The 17,870-nt window shown below is 47.3% G+C and overlaps 2 protein-coding genes across 2 annotated transcripts in view; one reads left to right on the top strand and one right to left on the bottom strand.

Moving 5' to 3' along the window:
* The first annotated feature begins 469 nt into the window (after nucleotides 1–469).
* Nucleotides 470–7,756, top strand: STAR (steroidogenic acute regulatory protein). Its single transcript, XM_043893741.1, has 7 exons — nucleotides 470–811; nucleotides 1,773–1,886; nucleotides 2,154–2,281; nucleotides 3,898–4,056; nucleotides 4,177–4,361; nucleotides 5,115–5,208; nucleotides 5,938–7,756. The coding sequence occupies exons 1-7, from the start codon at nucleotides 748–750 to the stop codon at nucleotides 6,049–6,051; spliced, it is 858 nt and encodes a 285-aa protein (XP_043749676.1). The 5' UTR covers nucleotides 470–747; the 3' UTR covers nucleotides 6,052–7,756.
* A 1,322-nt stretch (nucleotides 7,757–9,078) lies between these two features.
* Nucleotides 9,079–17,870, bottom strand: part of ASH2L (ASH2 like, histone lysine methyltransferase complex subunit) — a 29,886-nt gene continuing 21,094 nt past the window's right edge. Inside the window, exons 11-16 of the mRNA XM_043893739.1 lie at nucleotides 16,971–17,138; nucleotides 16,489–16,682; nucleotides 12,013–12,105; nucleotides 10,644–10,742; nucleotides 9,907–9,966; nucleotides 9,079–9,808 (exon numbers count right to left, since the gene is read on the bottom strand). Coding sequence (XP_043749674.1) covers nucleotides 9,701–9,808; nucleotides 9,907–9,966; nucleotides 10,644–10,742; nucleotides 12,013–12,105; nucleotides 16,489–16,682; nucleotides 16,971–17,138 — 722 coding nt within the window. The 3' untranslated portion in view covers nucleotides 9,079–9,700. The remainder of the gene's footprint in view (nucleotides 9,809–9,906; nucleotides 9,967–10,643; nucleotides 10,743–12,012; nucleotides 12,106–16,488; nucleotides 16,683–16,970; nucleotides 17,139–17,870) is intronic.

The following is a 17,870-nucleotide window of genomic DNA, read 5'->3' as shown; positions in this document are numbered from 1 at the left end:
TCAGAGCACAAATTGCCTCATCCTTATCTTCTTCCTAATTTCTTTCCAGGATTACTATAGGTCAGTGACCACAGGGGCCTACACTTGATTCGTGTAGAACTGGTGTGGGGTGGCCTCTGCCAGCACCCAGCAGAGGCCCTGAGTACTCTCCTAGGGCAGAGTTCCTCAAAGTCTAGAGTACAGTTGATAGAATACCTTCATGGTGATCACCTCAGGCTTATTTTTTAAAATACGGGTTTCACAGCCTCAATTCTGGACCTGTTAAACCTGGAATTTCTGAGCAGGGGACAGCTACAGAATCATGTTCTAAACAGCAGGCTGCTGGCCAATTAATGTCACATGTGCATACTTTTCTTCTAAATTGCCTTGACCTCTGCTTCTCCCTTTTCTCTCCCCTCCATCCATCCCGGCCAGGACCAACCTCCCTTCCCCTTTCCGCCCCCTCCCTCTCCACCCCAGCTCCCCGCAAATGGCCAAAGTCTCCTGGTGAGGCAATCTCTCTATCCTTGGTTCCTTCCTTTCCACGCTGAGTGATGGCTTTTTTATCTCCCAATGATGAAACACAGCCTTCAGCTGGAGGTATTTAAGGCGCAGAAATGCACAGTCTGGCCACAGCTGCAGGGCCCGAGGCCACAACCCTGACGGGCTGAGGAAGGACAGGAGCAGCCATCCTCCGGGACCAGAGGCCACAGCAGGAGCCCTCAGCATCCCCGCCGGATTCCACACCTGCTCCTACTGCCAGGAAAGATGTTCCTCGCGACGTTTAAGCTGTGTGCCGGGAGCTCCTACAGACACGTGCGCAGCATGAAGGGTGAGCTCCCAAGGACCTCATCTGGGTGGCCAGGAACTCGGCAGGGTCCAATGGGGAAAGGGCATGGCTCAGGGGCAGGCCACTCAGGATCTGGCCCCAGCTGTGCCTCTCATGGAGGCAGCCTGGGCAAGCCGCTCACCTTCTGCACCTCAACACCCCCCCACCCCCTCACTGAAGAATTGAGCTAGACACAAAGGCGCCTTCCAGGCTCAGTCACCCCTGGCCTCCCCTGCAGGGCTCCAAGCCATCTGGGCTTCTACCTGACTTTGCCTTCCTCTAGGATGGGTACCAAGGGTGCCAGGGAAATCTGGCCACAGTGGCGGAGGTGGGGAGCCCAGACTCCAAGCCCCCGTGTTGGCAAGCCTGAGAGCTGATAGGCAGGAGAGGGAGAGAAGAAAAAGAAAGGGGAGTAGGACAAGAGCATGTGGGGGGTGTGGGGGGGGCTCTTTATCAGCATCATACAGTCAGGAGGTGGAAATCGGTTCCTGCAGGACCCAGAGTCATTTGAGTCAATCCCCTCAAGGGACCACAGAGCAATCTAAATGAGTCCTTTCCAATTACATTGGGCTCAACCGGCTACTGTTTAGATAGAAGCTGCCCTTGGAAGACCTGCACCGTCATGGAACTATTCTCCCTAAATCAGAAAGACCCACCCCCCACCCGCCCCAGGCACATGGAGCAGTTATTCTCACAGACCTCAGGGGACGGGGTGTCTGCAACAGTGGGATGTTTTGGTTGGGCAACTTCAGCCAGCCTGGGTGTGGCCCCCCCTTCCAGGTGGGGCCAGTGAGACAGAAGGCAGGTTTCTGGGCCCTGGAGTCATCCCTCTGGGAATCCTTCCTGATCAAGTCACTTTCCCTCCAGGCCACCTTCCTCCTCTGTGATGAGAGGAAAGATGGAAGGGTCCATTTCTAAGAGCCTTTCCTGCTCCTAAGCAACAATTTCCCTCCATTTCTGGCAGGGCTGCGGCAGCAGGCCGTGCTGGCCATCGGCCAGGAGCTGAACCGGAGGGCCCTGGGGGGCCCGGCCCCAGCTGTGTGGATTAACCAGGTTCGGCGTCGCGGCTCTCTGCTAGGTAAGAGCTGAGGTTTCTGGGCTTCTGCCAGTGGCAGGGGGCTCCCGAGTGCAAGTGTGTGTGTGGCTGTGGTCTCCCAGATCCCGTCCCCTCACTCCCCACCTTCCTCACTCCCTCTATGGGAATGGCGTTTTTCACAGCCAGATCCCTGTGTCTAACTCAACCTGTGACTGGGACCCTGTGACTTTGGTCTGGGCTCTTCGGGGATCCAAAGGGTGAAACTGGCAGGAGGCTAGACGTTCAGTATCTCCTTGGCTTTGCATCCAGGTTCTCAGCTGGAAGACCCTCTCTACAGCGACCAAGAGCTGGCCTATATCCAGCAGGGAGAGGAGGCCATGCAGAAGGCCCTGGGCATCATCAGAGACCAGGAGGGCTGGAAGAAGGAGAGCCGGCAGGTAAGGGGGCCACAGAGGAACCCACACCTCCTCGCTGTTATCGTGCCATCCTCAAGGCCAGCTACAGTCTCTGCTCCTCTCAGAAGTCCAGCCTCGAGCAGTAGTCACTGGGCAGCAGGCAGTTGTTTTTTTTTCCTTTTTAATTTGGCTGCCCTCGGTCTTCATTGCTGGGAGCGCCTCATCGCTTTCTCTAGTTGCAGCGGGCAGCGGTTGCTCTCTAGTTGCGGTACGTGGGCTTCTCCTGGCCATGGCGTCTATCATTGCAGAGCACAGGCTCCAGGGCGTGCGAGCTTCAGTAGTTGCATCTGCTGGGCTGTAGAGCTGCAGGCGCAGCAGTCGTGGTGTACGGGCTTGGTTGCCCCCGGCATGTGGGATTTTCCCAAACCAGGGATCGAACCCGTGTCTCTTGCATTGGCAGGCGGATTCTTTACCACTGAGCCACCAGGGAATCCCCAGTAAGCAGTTTGAATTCTCGTTCCCCAAGAATATACCCCGGTTACCCCCGTCCTCCATCAAAGACGTTCTGGAGACTTGCGTTTGAGAAAAGCTGTCCCCGAGTCCTTAGCTCCCCTCCAGGATGCGCCGTAAGCCCACTCAGACCATGCAGTAGCGACTCTGGGGTCAGGAGAGGCCTCATCCCCTGGTCAGAAGTTCCAGGGCCGAAGCACTCTTAGCCCACCTCCTTGCTGACCTTGCAGGGGTGACCTGAGCCCACCTGTGACAGGGCTGGCCTGGAATACAGCAGGCCAAGGCCCTCTGGTGTGCGCCGCTCCTGAGCACTGCCCTTTCACGGGGCGCGGGAACAAGGCGCAGGTCAAAGGCCGATGGCTCTACCGAGACTTGGCTCTATTCTCGAGGCAAGTTCACAAGCCGCCCACTGGCCAAAGTTCAGGCGAGGTCTTTCCTTCTCCAGGTTCTCTGTGTTAACAGACTACGAGTTTGGGAGTCAGGAAATCTGGGACCTGGGCCCAGGAATGCTCTTGCTAAGGGTCCTGGGGCTACTCGCTGACCTTCTCTGGCCATACATTCTTCTGGTGTAAAATGAGGGATTGGACTGATAAAAAAAAAACAAAAACAAAAAACCTCTGTGAAATTAGCTGGTTGCAGACCACTTTCTTCACTCCCAAATGAATCTCTCTCTCAGGATCTTTGAGCTTCTGAAGTCAAGTAAGGGCCTTCTCAGGTGGACCTACCCACCCCTGTCAACATTTACCCCCCAGATGTGGGAGGACTCTGTAGTGAAACATGTTTATTTTCTCCAAGTTAATCTCAATCAAAAACCTAACGCAGGTTTGTTGAAAATCTTACAAGATAATTCTGATTTTTATCTAGACAAATAAATGCATATCAGTATTTAAGAAAATACATTGATCCTCAAGAAAAAAGGGCCCAGGGGACAGGCAGGCTACCTCTCCAGTCCACAGCAGATGAAAAAGGCTGGTGGCAGGAAATAAGACCTCCCCTGCCTTTATCAAGGACGGTTCCAGGCTCCTTCGGGTTCAGCCTAGAGTTCCCCTGGCTGTTCCCCCCCTGCCTTGCCAGGCACTGTATGTGTCCTACTCTGGGAATACTTTTCCTCTAACATTTCCCCGGGGCTCCTCTCTCCTCACCGACAGGCCAATGGGGACGAGGTGCTGAGTAAAGTGATCCCCGACGTGGGCAAGGTATTCCGGTTGGAGGTGGTGGTGGACCAGCCCATGGAGAGGCTTTACGAAGAGCTTGTGGAGCGCATGGAGGCCATGGGCGAGTGGAACCCCAATGTCAAGGAGATCAAGGTGGGGAGGGCCAGTAGGAAGGGCGGCTGCAGCAGTCGGAAGGGGGCTGTGGCGAGCTGGGGGTGGTGCCTCTCCCCCTACCTGGCTGAGTAGTGTCTCTGGTTCCCTGTGGCCTGGCAGGTCCTGCAGAAGATTGGAAAAGACACGGTCATCACTCACGAGTTGGCTGCAGAGGCGGCAGGAAACCTCGTGGGGCCCCGAGACTTCGTGAGTGTGCGCTGTACCAAGCGCCGGGGCTCCATGTGCGTGCTGGCTGGCACAGCCACACTCTACGAGGAGATGCCCCAGCAGAAGGGTGTCATCAGGTAATACTGGCAGCAGCCCCCAAAGCTCCCATTAATTTATTTAGGTGGGCTGGGTCTTAGTTGCAGCACGTGGGATCTAATTCCCTATCAGGGATCGAACCCAGGTCCCCTGCACTGGGAACGTGGAGTCTTAGCCACTGGACCACCAGGGAAGCCCCAAAGCTCCCTTTTCTAACACAGCCTGGGGACACGTGCCTGCCAAGTGTGTGATGAATCCTTGGCTTCAAGGATCCAACCCTTGGTTCCTACCCTCTGTCTTATTTTCCATAGCAGGGGAGGAAGACAAGATTGGCCAAACTTTTTTTTTTTTTTTTTTTTTGGCCAAACTTCTATAGCCAGGTTGCCCTGACCCTCCCAGCAAGTTTAAGAACCTTAGTAATTTTCTAAAACTAGAGGTAGGGCTGCTGTTTAGCTGGTATGCTCAGGTCCGACTGTAATGTTGATGAAAACCGAGTCCGTACCACTTAGAACAGTTGCCATCATAGTTTCCGGGGCCCCCAGCGCCACCCTGGACCCTTTCCCGACCTCCCCGTTATCCCAACCGAGAGGCTTTGCAGGCCTCCAGGCTCCAGCTGGCCTTTGTTCTGACAAGCTGGTGACCCTGCCAACTGTTAAATCTCACCCTTGGCAAGTAGTACTTCTCCGATGAGACTTAAAAAAAGATGAGGTCCATGAGGAATGTGGGTAATATAACTAGCCAGCATTCAAGAACTTGGGCTTGTCCTCTTGACCTGATGTGTCTTCACCTGGCAGAGCTGAGCATGGCCCCACCTGCATGGTGCTCCGCCCCCTGGCTGGAAGTCCCTCAAGGACCAAACTCACCTGGCTGCTCAGCATTGACCTCAAGGTAAGGGGCACGGGAGGGGGCCAAGGGGGTGGTGAGCAAAGTAGGCTCTTACCCCTACCACCGGCGTCCCTGGTGGCTCAGATGGTACAGAACCCGCCTGCAATGCGGGAGACCTGGGTTCAGTCCCTGGGTGGGAAGATCCCCTGGAGAAGGGAATGGCTACCCACTCCAGTATTCTTGCCTGGAGAATTCCATGGACAGAGTCTGGTGGGCTCCAATCCATGGGTTTGCAAAAAGTAGGACACCACTGAGTAACACAGCCCTCCCACATCAGCCCACAAGAACATGAAGAATTCTCCATTTTGAGAGAAGCAGACTGCTGCAGCGGGAACAAACGGGTGATGGCCTGCTATTCCTTCATCTCAGAAGCCTGCAATGGCTCCCTCTTACTTTTTTTTTTTTCCCCCTCTTACTTTTCTTATCAAATTTCATCTCGGTAGTTATATCAGAAAGAAGGAAACTTAGGCCCCCAAAGGTATGGTAGCTAGCTCACGGTCACACCATAGGGAAGACAGGGCTGCAATCTGTCTGGACAACTAATCCCATGCTTCTGACATGGTCCTGACAGCAGGGCAGTAAAGCAGTCTTCCAGCCCCTGAGAGGGCACACCTCCCAACAGGGCTGCAAGACCAAGCCTAGGCAACCCACCAGGTGTGTGATAGGGACCGGCGGTGTCTAGGGTGGGACGTCAATCACAAGATGGCCAAATTCTTCTAACTTTGACTCTAGGGATGGCTGCCGAAGACCATCATCAACCAGGTCCTCTCGCAGACCCAGGTGGATTTTGCCAATCACCTGCGCAAGCGCCTGGAGTCCTGCCCCGCTCCTGAAGCCAGGTGTTGAAGGCCAGCCTGCTGCTCCATGGGCTCCCAGCTGAACGGGTTTGCGGGCTCACGAGGAGGTCCCTGCTGGGAGCCTACAAATCTGTAAATCTGTTAAAGATCTTATCTGAGGATGGTGGGATGGGGTGGTGGTGCATTTTCAATAAGATACTACAGCTCAGATTGGTAGCATTTTAGTACCAAGAGAATGGGGACAAGGCTGTTCCAACTTCATTCACTGATGAGCTGTAAAATGAAGCTTAAGGTCTCAAAACATTTGTGAAACTTTTTTTTGTGAAACTTTTTCTTCTGGGTCCTGACAGCGTCTACCTAAAAATATCTTGAAAATGCTACCAGTTAGGGAATACAAGGACCAGGCCTTCAAGCTTGAGGAGGTCAAGAGGTCTGCGGGCAATGTGTGCAGACAGAGGTCTCATACAGGGCCTCCTGCAACCCTCTGCTCCTCTGCCAAGTGGGTGGACAGCTGCACCGAAGAGCAAGCAACTCCCAGAGCAGACGGCTTCTAGAGCTCTAGTTCAAGTGACCTTACGAAAAAATACAGAACTAATTATTAGACTGATTCCCGTACTTCTTCCATGACAGGAGTCAGAATAAAGAATTGTAACTCACAGAAAAACTTTCAGTTAGTCTGTACCCGATTTAAAATTCTACTTTTAAAATCCATGTTAGTAAATGGCAAGCTCATACTAAAGGAGCCATGGATAAAGATTTTAATTAGTTAAATTAAATCTTACTTCATTCAAAGGAAAAACTCCAGGGGACTTAAGTCTTTCAATTATGTAGGATCTGTTACCAGAATCTTTCATAAAAATTTACTTTGGACAATAAGCACAAGACTAGATCAGTTCTTAAAAGAACTCTATAGCTGGTAGCTGATTAATGGGCATTGGAAGATGATTTTTATTTACCTAATTAGGACAGAACCAAAAGCGAGTGACTAAGAGAAAATAAAAGCAAGTTTTACTATTCCCCATTAGTTGCTTGTTTAGATCTGAAAAGGGAACTGAATCTTTAGTTTGGAGTCTATTCTGTCCTCTTAGCTTGACTTGGGGCTGCCAATTTCTCTGCTTTAACAGGTCAACGTCTTACTATATTGGAGGAGATGGCTGGAAGGTGTGTTAGCATGACAGCAAAATCCCTTTCCAAGGTCTGAGAATTGGTGCTCTAAACATCTAAATTGAGATGGGGTTATCTGGCTAAAATACATATGCAGGATGAAAACCCAACCATTATCACCTGAAGTGTTTCCATTCCAGTGCTAACAGCATTTACACCATGTGGAAAGTCATGCTAGCTAATTTATTGAACAAATTAGCAGTGGCAGAAATGCTGGTATTTATTGAGGCATTGAGACTGTACAACTGATGCAGGTATTTATTAATATTTATTCTGTTTCTTAGTAGTCTGTTTTTGGCATAGATGAAATTATGTTTATCTAGCCTGGAAGCTTCAGAGTGAGAAGGAGTAATTGTGGAAGTATTTCTAGAACCGAATTCTCCACTCCCAGCTAAGAGAAAGGGTTGCTTGTTGAAAGGTGTGTATAGCAACACTTGCTCTGGTTTCAAGAGAACAGGCTGACAGTGAAGAAACAGGCTTTCAACACACACCATGTTTGCCTTTTTCAAACTATGCAACTGTGTCTTTGAGGGGCCTGGGGAGATCTTTTCTCACTTGTTTTTCATTGGAATAAAATGAGTTGTCAGTGATGACCTGCTTACAGAGACTGTTTTATATAGAACTGTATGAAAAGTGGGTATTCCTGCAGCCCTTCAAATGAACCCTATCACACATGCACACAATACGATGCATAAACAGGTAAAACCATTATTTCTATAACCTTCAATTTATGAAAGTGAAATGTACAAAACCCTGATTTCATCATTTAAATAGAAGAGTGGGTGCACAACTTTTTTTACATGTCATTTATATGGTCACTTATATTACAAAAAATTTACCCCCAGCTTCCTCTAAATAATACTACCCTCATTTACAGAGTTCTTCACACTCTGGGTTCCAAAGCTTTAAAACCACTTCTGCTCTGTAACACCCACCACCAATGAACAGACCTCAGCTTGATTCTGTTGGGTTTCCTGTTAGGAAGTAGAATGACCAAAACAAAGAACCTCAGTGATTCATTAGGAGACAAATAATCAAAGCTTCTGCATTGATACAAACAGTCGCTTGAAATTTGGGAAATTTCTCAAACAGCCATAATATATGGTGATCCTTGGCAACCTATTACTGCCTCTTGGTGAACCACCCTGCCTATTAACCTAGGTGGAAGTTACATGCAGGGGAGTCTGCAACCATCCTGGAAGGACTGCCCCGCCGCTGACTGAAAGAGGGAGGGGACGCGCCTGGTGCCCCAGTGGTCAGGACTCCATGCTGCCACTGCAGGGGGCACGGGTCCAACCGCTGGTCGGGGAAGCCCTGCAAGCTGTGGTGTGGCCCCCAGCAAAAACGCTGGGGGCGGGTGCAGTGAGAATAGGGAAGCACACAGCGGCCCCAGGGGAAAGGCTCATTCTTACATTTCAGTTTTCAGTCTTCTGAAAACTGCCCCCCTCACTTTTAAATATTTACTTGGCTCTGCCAGGTCTTCGTGCAGCACACAGGATCTTATGTTATGGCAGACAGAATCTTATAGTTGGGGTAGGTGGGCTCTAGTTCCCTAACCAGGGATCGAACCGGGGCCCCCTGCCTTGGGAGCTTGGAGTCTTAGCTACCAGACCACCAGGGGAGTCCCTGAAACCTGCCCTTTAATCATCAGCTAATACAAAGGAAGGGAAGCAAGGCAAGAAGACAATCCATACAGATCAACAGCCACGTTCAAAGGGAAGAGCTGGAGGGAGACCATGAGCCCTGTGAAGTTCCGTCTGCCTTTGAGAGTCTGGTTTCACAGGGCAGACGGGGTGGCTGAGTTGGCGGGGTGGAGACAGAAACCTGCCTCTTTTCGCCAATGCTGGCTCCTTGGGCTCCCACTTTTCCAACATGGTCAGCACGTGGACCCCAACCTGAAAGGGAAGCAAAGTGCCACACACGCGAAGACAAGTTTTATTTGGGAAGAGCTTCTCACTGTTAAAGCTGCAAGCAAGTGCCTTTCACAATGACAGTCCTATGGACCTAGTAGCTTCAGAGATCCCAGTGTTCAAAAGTTCATCTCAAAATTAAAAGCACACCCACACCAAAAGGAAAGCATTTTTAGACTCCTTTGGAATGTAGTCGTGGATTCCAGCTCTTCTCAGAAACGGGCCCACTGCTTCCTGGGAACCAGGTGGGAGGCAGGCAATGCCCACAGAAGGAAATGTCTCTAAATAAGTTAGCTACTGGACGAGACGAGCCCGTCCTCTGGAAACATAGGAAGCAGCGCGTCTCAGCTGGCGGGGTGTGTGGCACAGCCCTTTGCACGGGGCGCTTACGGGATCCCAGGGCGGCAGCTGTTGGGGTGTGGTGTCCACAGGGAAAGCCATCCTGGAAGGGCGAGTAACGCAGGGCAGGGATCTCTCCCAGTCCCACTCGGCCTTCAACTTACTACAGCAGAGGCCCTGCTCTGTGGCATCTTCGGGAAAACTTGCAACAGTTAAAAAACAAAACAAAACCCCCCTCATACAATTCCCCAGAAAGTCTGTGTCTGCAAAGAGAAAGGGACTTGGTCAGGGCTCCCATGGGGGGCTCCGCCTCCCATCCACTTCCGTCTCCACGTGATACAAGACATCGGCCAGCGTGTGCTCCACCACGGCGCCCCAGCCCATGTCACTCATCTGCGGGGGAACAAGGGACAGAGAGTGAGGCAAGACGACAGCTGCGGCGGGACATAACCGAGACGAGGATGCTCGCAGTGGGGCTCGGGGGTACTCACGGGGCGGTACGCGAGATCCTTCGGAGGGTACTTGAAGCATGGTCCAAAGTTTATGGAGACCTGGGACAAATTCAATCCAAGCAGACGTGAAGAAAGAGAAGAAAGTAGTGAAAACCTTAGCGTGATAAGGGAGGCTTTTAAAAGTAGCTGTGATATTCAGGGTACGACAGGAACAAAGGATATACATTAATAATTGCTAAAACTGGTCAAGGCATCAAGAATTAGGTAAACAGACTTTGCTGATTTCTGTTTATAACCTAAAGATTTCCTTATATGACTTCAGCAGTGGCTACTGACAGGTAAAAGGACATGGAAACTTCCAGACACTGCCTTTGCAAAATTTTTTTAAACTGGCTCTAATGATAGTCTCCTTCATGCTGGATCATATTAAAAAAAAATCAATATAAGCAACAGTTACTAATGATGGTAGGTTATCATGACACGTAACAGCAAATTGATTTATGCATGTAAACACATTATGTCCTTTACACTGAACAACACAGACCACGCAGCTCATCCAGAGGAAAGGTGTGGAGCACAGTAACCAGGAGATCTTTATCTATCCACGCAAACACTTCCTAAAGCGCTCAACTGTTTCTGGAACAGGAGGAATACGCTGCCTGCTCACTCCTAGGCGTTTCACATGTCCTTCTAGAACCCGACTCACGGCTCTTGGGCCATGACGGCCCACCCATCTCTTTCGAGCTGTGTTTGCAGGACGAACAGAGGGTACGTACCGTGCAGCTCTTGTACAGGGAGATGGCCGGAAAGTAAACCCCCTCAAAGATGTCTTTGTAAGCCACACCTTGATTGACACCATTTTTATAAAAAATTATCTGAAACGGAAACCATGGTTTTACTTCAGAATTTCAAAAAAGAACACACTAAAACGAACTCTGCTGGAGGACCCTTCCTGGCGGTTTGGGGGCGGCCCGTCTAAGGAACTCTAAGAATAGTAAGGAACTCTAAGAATAGCATGCAGCGCCTTTAACAGCAGTGGCTGACACTTACGCAATGCCTTAGGTTTTTTCACTGCATATCTACATGCATTGTTGCAGCAGGTGCTCACGTTTATCTGTTTCTGAATTCCTATGCTACTTACCCCAAAGAGTTCCACTTTCTCTTATTCATTCTATTTATGAAAAGTAGCTGGTCTTCCACTGGCCCCTTGAAGCGACACCCTTTTAAGCTTATTTATTTGTCCCCTTCCCTTGCCTCAAGTCCTCCCTTCTGCACTTCTACTTTGAAAATCTTGCAGATCTTCTATCAAGGTCCTGGAATTCTCCTTTCTTTGTCCTTTCTCTCTTGAAACTATCCTGAATTTTCTCTCTTAACCACCTGAGATGGACTTCAGAAAAAGCTGCTTTTTCTGAAGTACTCTTCTCTACCTCTTCTTCCCAGAAAGAGCTATGTTCCATCTGACTGTATTTTCTGGCTCAATTAACTGCTTGCCTTCACTACTTTTCCCTAAAACAACCGGAATCCTAAGTGTATTCTCCCACATTTGCTTCTATTACTGTCAATTACAGGTGGCTTCACGGCATTTTTATGGAGCAATGTCCCCAGCTCAGGACTTTTCTTCCACCCCTTCCCCTTCTATCTTTGGCCCTTTTGGTTGGTTCAGATACACCAGCCCTTCTTTGATTGTGCTGTAACCTTGGACAAACATATTCCCAACAACCCTGGAGAAGGAAGGTGGGGAAAGTTCTAGAAGACACTGAATAAGCCATCAGAGCTCATGTTGCCCCAGATCACATAGCAAGGCCAGCATCTGCTACTCCAGTGTTCGCCCCTCTGCACTTGCTCCCTGCTCTGATAAAGGACCGGTATCTCTGACTTGCTTCCTCGACTGCCTGCAGACAATCCTTATTCAGCTGCTGTTTTATATCCTTTCCTCCAAGAACCCAGGTGAGCCTTCTCGCGGCAGCAGGCACCCCAGGAAGAACCAAACACGGCAGGCAGGAGAGTGTGTCGGCCCTGCTGTTGTTTTATCAGCAGAAATCCCCCCACCGCGCCGTGGGCCTTAGTTCCCTCCCTTTCATAACAAGGGGCTTGGGCCCAGGGAACAAATTCTTCTACTTCTGACATTTAATGACCATGACTCACCTCACTGTGAGGAGTCTGCTTTAGGCTTTTCTCTGCTTTATCCACAAAGTCTTTTTCTTCAAAATACAAATAACTCTTGAACTTTATTAAAGCCTTGAAAACCGAGAGAGAAAAGGAATAGTGAAGCAGCAGCTACATCATCATGGAAAAAAAAAAGGCCAGATTCACATAAATAGCATGAGTCTCTGTGTTTTGAACAAAATTTAAAATCTCTGCAGAGTCAGCTTTGTTATACTTTGAACCATGTGCATCTTAAGAATTACCAGATGGTACACACTTATTAAACATCTTCATAAAAGGCCCTTACTAAGACTTGGGGGGGGGGTCACTTCCTTCCCTGCTAGCTCCCTACCTGTTTCTCCCATACATAGTCTCTGGGTCACTCCTTTCTTATGGTTCCCAAGACTCTTTTTTTAAAAAATTTATTTATTTTTTATTTATTTTATTTATTTATTTTTTTAGTTGGAGGCTAATTACTTCACAAAGTTCCCAAGACTCTTTAACTATTTACTTCCAGGTAAACATATGACAGTAAATTTTTTTACCTTTTCTTCTTTTGGGGGGCTGCATCACGTGGCTTATGGAATCTTAGTTTCCTTAACTTTAGGCACTTTGGAGGCTGTGTAGTAGTATTTCATTTGGTTTAAATTATCATTTCTCTGGCTAATGATATTGAGCAGTTTTTCATGTGTGTACTGGCCATTCATCTTCTGTGAAGTTTCTGTTCAAATATTTTGACTTTTAAAAAAAATTGGGTTGTTCATCTTTTTAATGAGTTAGGAGTTACAGAACAGAAACTTCACAAAAGTCAGATGAATGACCAGTAGGAACATGAAAAATGGCTCAATATCATTAGTCAAAGAAATGCTAATTTAAACCAAATGAAATACTACTATACACCCACCAAAGTGGCTAAAACTAAGTTTGAAAACAACAAATGCTGGCAAGGATGAGTGCAACGAAAACACTCACACACTATTAGTGGAATGGAGACTTTGACAATTTCTTATAAAACTAAATGTGTAACAACCCAGTAATTCTATTTCTAGACAATGACTATAAAGAAATGAAAACATGTTGAAAAAAAGATCTGTACAAAAATATACACAGCAACTTTATAATAACCCGGAACGTGAAACGGCCCCAGTGTCTGTCAGTAAGAATGTGGAAAAGCACTGTGGTATCAGACAATAGAAACTACTCTGCAGTAGAAAGGAAAAGACCAGAGAGTCCTGTAACAGCACGGGAGAACCTCAAAGAACTATGCCAAACAATAAGAGCCAGACACAAGACCACACACACCATGATTCCATTTACCTGAGTTCAAGAGCAGAGAAAACTAGTGGAACAGAATTGTGATGAAGGAAAAATTCACAACAGTGGTTGCTTCAATGCGGGGTAGAAGCTGGGGACTGACTGGGATGGGGTATGAGGGAACTTCCTGGGGTGGAAAATTGGACATCTCCACAGGGTTTGGGTCAAACTCAAAACTCCGTGAACATACACTTAAAATTTCCATGTTTCATTTTATGTAAATTTTATTATCAAAAGAAAAAACTAAACAAAGAATTGTTGCTGTTTAGTTGCTAACCTGTGTCCAAGACTTCGTGACCCCATGGACTGTAGCCCTCCAGGCTCTTCTGTCCATGGGATTTCCCAGGCAAGAATACTGGAGTGCATTGCCATTTCCTTCTCCAGGGGGTATTCCTGACCCAGTGTAGAACCCTCGTCTCCTGCAATGCAGAATTCTTTACTGCTGACTCACCAGGGAAGCCCAAACAAAAATAAACTCTAGCTAATGATATGCAAAGATCTGATAGACAGAGTGCCTGATGAACTATGGTCAGAGGTTCCTGACACTATACAGGAGACAGGGATCAAGACCATCCCCAAGAAAAAGAAATGCAAAAGAGCAAAATGATTGTCTGAGAAGGCCTTATAAATAGCTGTGAAAAGAAGAGAAGCTAAAAGAAAAGGAGAAAATAAAAGATATACCCATTTGAATGCAGAGTTCCAAAGAATAGCAACGAGAGATTCAAGAAAGCCTTCCTCAGCGATCAATGCAAAGAAATAGAGGAAAACAACAGAATGGGAAAGACTAGAGATCTCTTCAAGAAAATTAGAGATACCAAGGGAACATTTCATGCAAAGTTGGGCTCCATAAAGGACGGAAATGGTATGGACCTAACAGAAGCACAAGATATTAAGAAGAGGTAGCAAGAATACACAGAAGAACTGTACAAAAAAGATCTTCACAACCCAGATAATGATGATGATGCGATAACTCACCTAGAGCCAGACATCCTAGAATGTGAAGTCAGGTGGGCCTTAGTGGCTAACAAAGCTAGTGGAGGTGATGTAATTCCAGTTGAGCTATTTCAAATCCTAAAAGATGATGCTGTGAAAGTGCTGGACTCAATAGTCAGCAAATTTGGAAAACTCAGCAGTGGCCACAGGACTGGAAAAGGTCAGTTTTCATTCCAATCCCAAAGAAAGGCCAAACCAAAGAAAGCTCAAACGACCACACAATTGCACTCATCTTACATGTTAGTAAAGTAATGCTCAAAATTCTGCAAGCCAGGCTTCAGCAATACGTGAACCATGAACTTCCAGATAGTCAAGCTGGTTTTAGAAAAGGCAGAGGAACCAGAGATCAAATTGCCAACATCTGCTGGATCATCAAGAAAGCAAGAGAGTTCCAGAAAAAAAAAATATTTCTGCTTTATTGACTATGCCAAAGCCATTGACTGTATGGATCACAATAAACTGGAAAATTCTGAAAGAGATGGGCATACCAGACCACCTGACCTGCCTCTTGAGAAATCTGTATGCAGGTCAGGAAGCAACAGTTAGAAATGGACATGGAACAACACACTGGTTCCAAATAGGAAAAGGAGTACGTCAAAGCTGTATATTGTCACGCTGCTTATTTAAATTATATGCAGAGTACATCATGAGAAATGCTGAGCTGGATGAAGCACAAGCTGGAATCAAGACTACCGGAAGAAATGTCAATAATCTCAGATATGCAGATTACACCACCCTTATGGCAGAAAGTGAGGAAGAACTAAAGAGCCTCTTGATGAAAGTGAAAGAGGAGAGTGAAAAAGTTGGCTTAAAGCTCAACATTCAGAAAACTAAGATTAAGGCACCCAGTCCCATCACTTCATGGCAAATAGATGGGGAAACAGTGGCTGACTTTATTTTTTGGGGCTCCAAAATCACTGCAGACAGTGATTGCAACCATGAAATTAAAAGACGCTTACTCCTTGGAAGGACAGTTATGACCAATCTAGACAGCACATTAAAAAGCAGACACATTACTTTGTCAACAAGATCCAACTAGTCAAGGCTATGGTTTTTCCAGTAGTCATGTATGGATGTGACAGTTGGACTATAAAGAAGGCTGAGCACAGAAGAATTGATGCTTTTGAACTGTGGTGTTGGAGAAGACTCTTGAGAGTCCCTTGGACTGCAAGGAGATCCAACCAGTCAATCCTAAAGGAGATTCAGTCCTGGGTGTTCATTGGAAGGACTGATGTTGAAGTTGAAACTCCAATACTTTGGCCACTTGATGTGAAGAGCTGACTCATTTGAAAAGACCCTGATGCTGGGAAAGATTGAGGGCAGGAGGAGAAGGGGACGAGAGAGAATGAGATGGTTGGACGGCATCACTGACTCCATGGACATGAGTCTGGGTAAACTGCAGGAGTTGGTGATGGACGGGGAGGCCTGGCGTGCTGCAGTTCATGGGGTCGCAAAGAGTTGGACACGACTGAGCGACTGAAGTGCACTGAACTGAATGATATGCATCCTGAAGTACTTGTGAAAGTTCTTCAGTCGTGTCCGACTCTTTGGGACCTCATGGACTATACAGTCCATGGAATTCTTCAGGAAAGAATACTGGAGTGGGTAGCCTTTCCCTTCCCCACAGGATCTTCCCAACCCAGGGATAGAACCCAGGTCTCCCGCACTGCAGGCGGATTCTTTAACAGCTGAGCCACAAGGGAAACCCCCTGCAGTACTTGGCAGACGTTACTTTGTTGGGGTTAAAAAAACATGGATTAACGGGTGACCGGGTTGGTGGGAAGAATGAATGGATAACATGGTTTTTATAAACTTATTTGGCTGAGTCAGTTCTTATTTGTGGCACATAGGACCTTCACTGCGGAGCATGGGCTTAGCTGTTCTGTGGCAACTAGTTCCCCAACCAGGGATCAAACCCCCATTCCCTGTACTTCAAAGTGGATTCTTACCCATGGGACCACCAGGGAAGTCCCTGGATAATATATGATAATGGCAGAATCTAGGTATTGGGTATTTGGACGCCTACTTTTAAATTTTTTGAACTGTGTTATGTCTTAAAATTTCCAAAATGAAATGTTGGGAAAGATAAGCATCAAGAGAACATGCAGCTACAGGTATTGGCTGCCACTGGTCTTCAACCCCAGGAATCTCTCAGGAGGACAGACTCACCTTATCCTTGTAGGTATCGGGCAGTGACTTGGCTGTCTCTGTATCTTCAGGAAGATTGATATAAAATCCCAGGACGTCTCCCTGTCCATAGCCAGAAGAGTAGTGTTTGCCAATGGACTGGTGGAATTTGGTTCCCTTTTTGCTCCGCCAAGAATAACTAAATTTGTCATAACCTAAGGGAGCCTGAAGGTTACCTGTTCCAATAAAAACATACACAGCAAGTTAGGACTGCAAGTCAAGTCTGGCCTGCTAAAAGAAAAGATTCTACTCCTTTTTAATTTTTAGCATTTTGTCAAACTGCTAATAAACTATTTCTCACAAGCAATGAATTATAAAAATATTCCTAGGAACTTCAACCTACCTAAACCCTCAGGAATTGAACATTATGCCCACAATCCAACAAGCCCCAAAGTCATGAAGACCAGCCAGACGAGAGACACCTCTCCACCTGTCGCCATGTCCGTACCACAGCCCCGGCTTACCTAACGGCTGCGACCAGCCCAGCCTGGCCGCAGTGTCTGGCGGCATCTCATCCACTGTGATTTCAAAGTACCAGGCACCTTTCCGAACCCCATGAGAAGCCCGAACCATAGAGTAGCCCTTCTCGCCAACCACAGTCAGCCGGTCATCGGAGATCTTTAACTGGGGAGCTACAGTAATGGAGAGAAAAAGAAAAGCCCGCAACTTATTTGAAATACTTGGAGACAACAGCCACAAAAACACGAAATCTCTTACCCTCCAGTTAAGCAAAATTAAAAATCAGAAATATCAAGTCAGGAATTTGAAATATTAGTTTAGGAGTTAAAAATCTCAAGATACAGATGAAGGCAGAGAAAGAAAGAAAAAGGAAAAAAGCTGTCAAGTAGCCAGTTGTCATTATATATGATTATTTAAGACGGCAGGTTAAATTAATTATACTGTCTATTCCCTAAAATACAACGGTGTTTGGATCCTGACATGACTAAATCATCCTTTAGAAGACATTTTATTTGAAACAATTTCAAGCTTTCAAAAATAGCAGAATCCTCCCATGTCCTGCACTCAGCTCCCCCAACTGTGAACACCATCTATGACCACGTTACAAGAACCATAATGAGAGGATGTAGTATGTGCGACCATTTCTGTGATACTCCTGTCGAGAATGCAGAACCTGGATCACAAGGAACCAGATGAAACTAAACTGAGGGATACTCTGTAAAATAACTGGTCTCTTCATTTTCAGAAGTGTCAAGGTCAAAGTCTAGGAAAAATGAAGAAACTCTTCCAGGCTGAAGCAGAATTAAGAATTACAACAACTAAATGCAGCAAATGATTGTCAACTGGATGCTTTTGCTATAATGGACACACTAGATCATCTGGAGAAACCTGCACAGAATCTGAGT

This window comes from Cervus elaphus, chromosome 32 (assembly GCF_910594005.1).
Source record: "Cervus elaphus chromosome 32, mCerEla1.1, whole genome shotgun sequence".
Lineage (NCBI taxonomy): Eukaryota > Metazoa > Chordata > Mammalia > Artiodactyla > Cervidae > Cervus > Cervus elaphus.
The sequence above is the reverse complement of the archived record's forward strand: the minus strand, read 5'-3'. Positions and strand labels throughout refer to the sequence as shown.